The sequence below is a fragment of the Eurypyga helias genome, unplaced genomic scaffold (genome assembly GCF_000690775.1).
Source record: "Eurypyga helias isolate BGI_N326 unplaced genomic scaffold, ASM69077v1 scaffold16496, whole genome shotgun sequence".
Classification (NCBI taxonomy): Eukaryota; Metazoa; Chordata; class Aves; order Eurypygiformes; family Eurypygidae; genus Eurypyga; species Eurypyga helias.
The window spans coordinates 82,865-85,222 of NW_010256160.1; the positions used below are offsets into that span (position 1 = coordinate 82,865).

At 46.6% G+C, this 2,358-nt stretch overlaps 1 protein-coding gene across 1 annotated transcript in view; it reads right to left on the reverse strand.

Moving 5' to 3' along the window:
* LOC104511106 (homeodomain-interacting protein kinase 2-like) overlaps positions 1-2,034 on the reverse strand; it is a gene marked incomplete at its 3' end in the record, with an annotated part of 84,892 nt that extends 82,858 nt beyond the window's left edge. Inside the window, 1 exon segment of the mRNA XM_010153577.1 lies at positions 938-2,034. Within this exon segment, the coding sequence (XP_010151879.1) occupies positions 938-2,034 (1,097 nt within the window).
* Positions 2,035-2,358: the final 324 nt, after the last annotated feature.

The following is a 2,358-nucleotide window of genomic DNA, read 5'->3' on the forward strand; positions in this document are numbered from 1 at the left end:
ACGCCTACACAGAGGTCAGAACTCCATCCTAGCGCACAACATACCTGTATTGAAAAGCACTGTGACTGGAAATGGACTGTCCACAACAGGTCCTCAATCCAACACCAAATTACTGACAATATTCATTCTCCCCTATCAACAGCTTCCCAAAGGAAGAAAGCATGGCCAGGCTGCCCGCTCACCTGGAGCTAAGTCAACAGACGCCTACACAGAGGTCAGAACTCCATCCTAGCGCACAACATACCTGTATTGAAAAGCACTGTGACTGGAAATGGACTGTCCACAACAGGTCCTCAATCCAACACCAAATTACTGACAATATTCATTCTCCCCTATCAACAGCTTCCCAAAGGAAGAAAGCATGGCCAGGCTGCCCGCTCACCTGGAGCTAAGTCAACAGGAACCAGCAAGAACACTCCCATTGACTCTAGCAAGCTCCAAGGCCTGTGTGAAAATTACTCCTTGACAAAGCATCTTCCGCATCCATACTGCAAGTCAACCTTATTTTTGTAAAGTCCCTGGTTTCACACATGAATAAAGACTGGAAGACACAGATGAAATATGGATTGGTTGTTTAGGTCTTTCTGAACCAAGAACTTACTTGCATTAACTTGGAAATGTGGACTGTCCAGATCCACTCCCTCTTTTGGAAACAGTCCCAGAGAGAATGAACTACCGACAGAGGTAAAATACTTCCTAAATTGTAACTGGCAAACTCTGGTTTTACAACATTTTATGGTTATCTGCAAATTTACAATGGTTTTCAATGCAAGTAAACTCCAAGAGGTTAGGATACCATTTTTCTATCACCAACAAGCCATTCTAAGAGCCATCCCAGTTTAGGCTTAAGGGATGACTCTCATTCATTTACAGTAATGTAGGAAAATTCCCCTAGGTAAAATACTTGTAATAACATTACATGAGCCCAGTCTCTTACCTGTAATATCTGGATTGAAGGTAGGTAGAACACACAGCTTTAGACACATGGCTGGCTGAACCAAAGTCTATGACCTTGACCCTATATGGCTGTCGAGATGGGTCTACCAACATGATGTTCTCTGGCTTGAGATCAGCATGAATCAGTCCCAGGCTTTTCAGCTTCATTAGGGCAGTTGCTACCTGCTGGAGAATTGGTCGAATGTACTTCAGGGGCAAAGGACTGAATTTGTTTTGTTTTAGGAAATCATAGAGGTTCTGCTCCAACATTTCAAAGACCAAACATGTATGATTCTTGTGCTGGAAGCACTCGTACGCACGGACAAAGTTGTAGTCATCCGCACTTTCGGTGCTCAGCCGAGCCAGGATGCTCACTTCAATCTGGCCTTGCCGGGCGTAGGAAGGATGGTTCTTTAGGATCTTGATGGCCACAATCTCATTAGTGCCACGTTTCCAGCATTTGACTACTTGTCCGAAGGTGCCACGGCCCAGAAACTCTAACACTTCGTACGTGTTGGTCATGGAACAGAGCACCTCATGTTGCACCAGCTGGTAATCCCCTTCGCTGTTGGAGCCACTGTTTTTGGAGGTGGCCGTGGAGGTGGTGGCGGTGGCTACAGTGGCCCCACTGGCATTGTTCTGAATCATTGGTGGATGCTCTTCGATGATCTGCACGCTGCTTGTGTTCTCGATCTCCTCACTCTTGCGCTTAAGTCCACATTTTTGGTAGGTGTCCAGAAGGCTCACAGTGCTGCGACGCATCAGGTTGTGTGGCCCGCCCAGTGTTTGCCCAGACACTGCAACCACACCAGAAGTGCTGTTGGCGGACGTCACCACGATGTGCCCTGTGCTTGCTGGGAAGATGATGGTCTGCTCGTAAGGGATGCTTGGATTGGGGATCTGGAGGGAGGCGTTGACGGCTGCGGCGGCGGCTGCTTGGGAGGACTGCACGTTCTTGCTCTGGCTGTAGACTTTACTGTGTGTGCCGTACCCAGTCATATCCCAGTTCGAACTCGGCTCCACTTTCAGTTTCTTCACGCTACAGAAGGCACTTGACTGAAGGGTGTGAGGAGAGAAAACTTGCACATGCGAGGCCATACCTGCAATACAGCACCAGAGTGAAACCAGTGTCAGGATACTTTTCCCAGCTTTCTTCATTTGTACAGTGGCAGGAAGGGAAAATGGGATACAGACTTCAACTACTGCGCATGCACACACACGGAACTCAAGTTCTTCCACAAATATGTATTCAACACAAATAAAGTATTATGCTCTGAAATAGATCATTACCCCTGATTGAATTAGGCTAAAAACAACCAAAATTCCTGCTCTCTTGCTTTCCTCCTTCTCATTTTTAATAAGAGAAATGTAAATGTTATTTTTACCTCCTCTGCCTAAACGGACTCCTTTTCCCACTGTCTC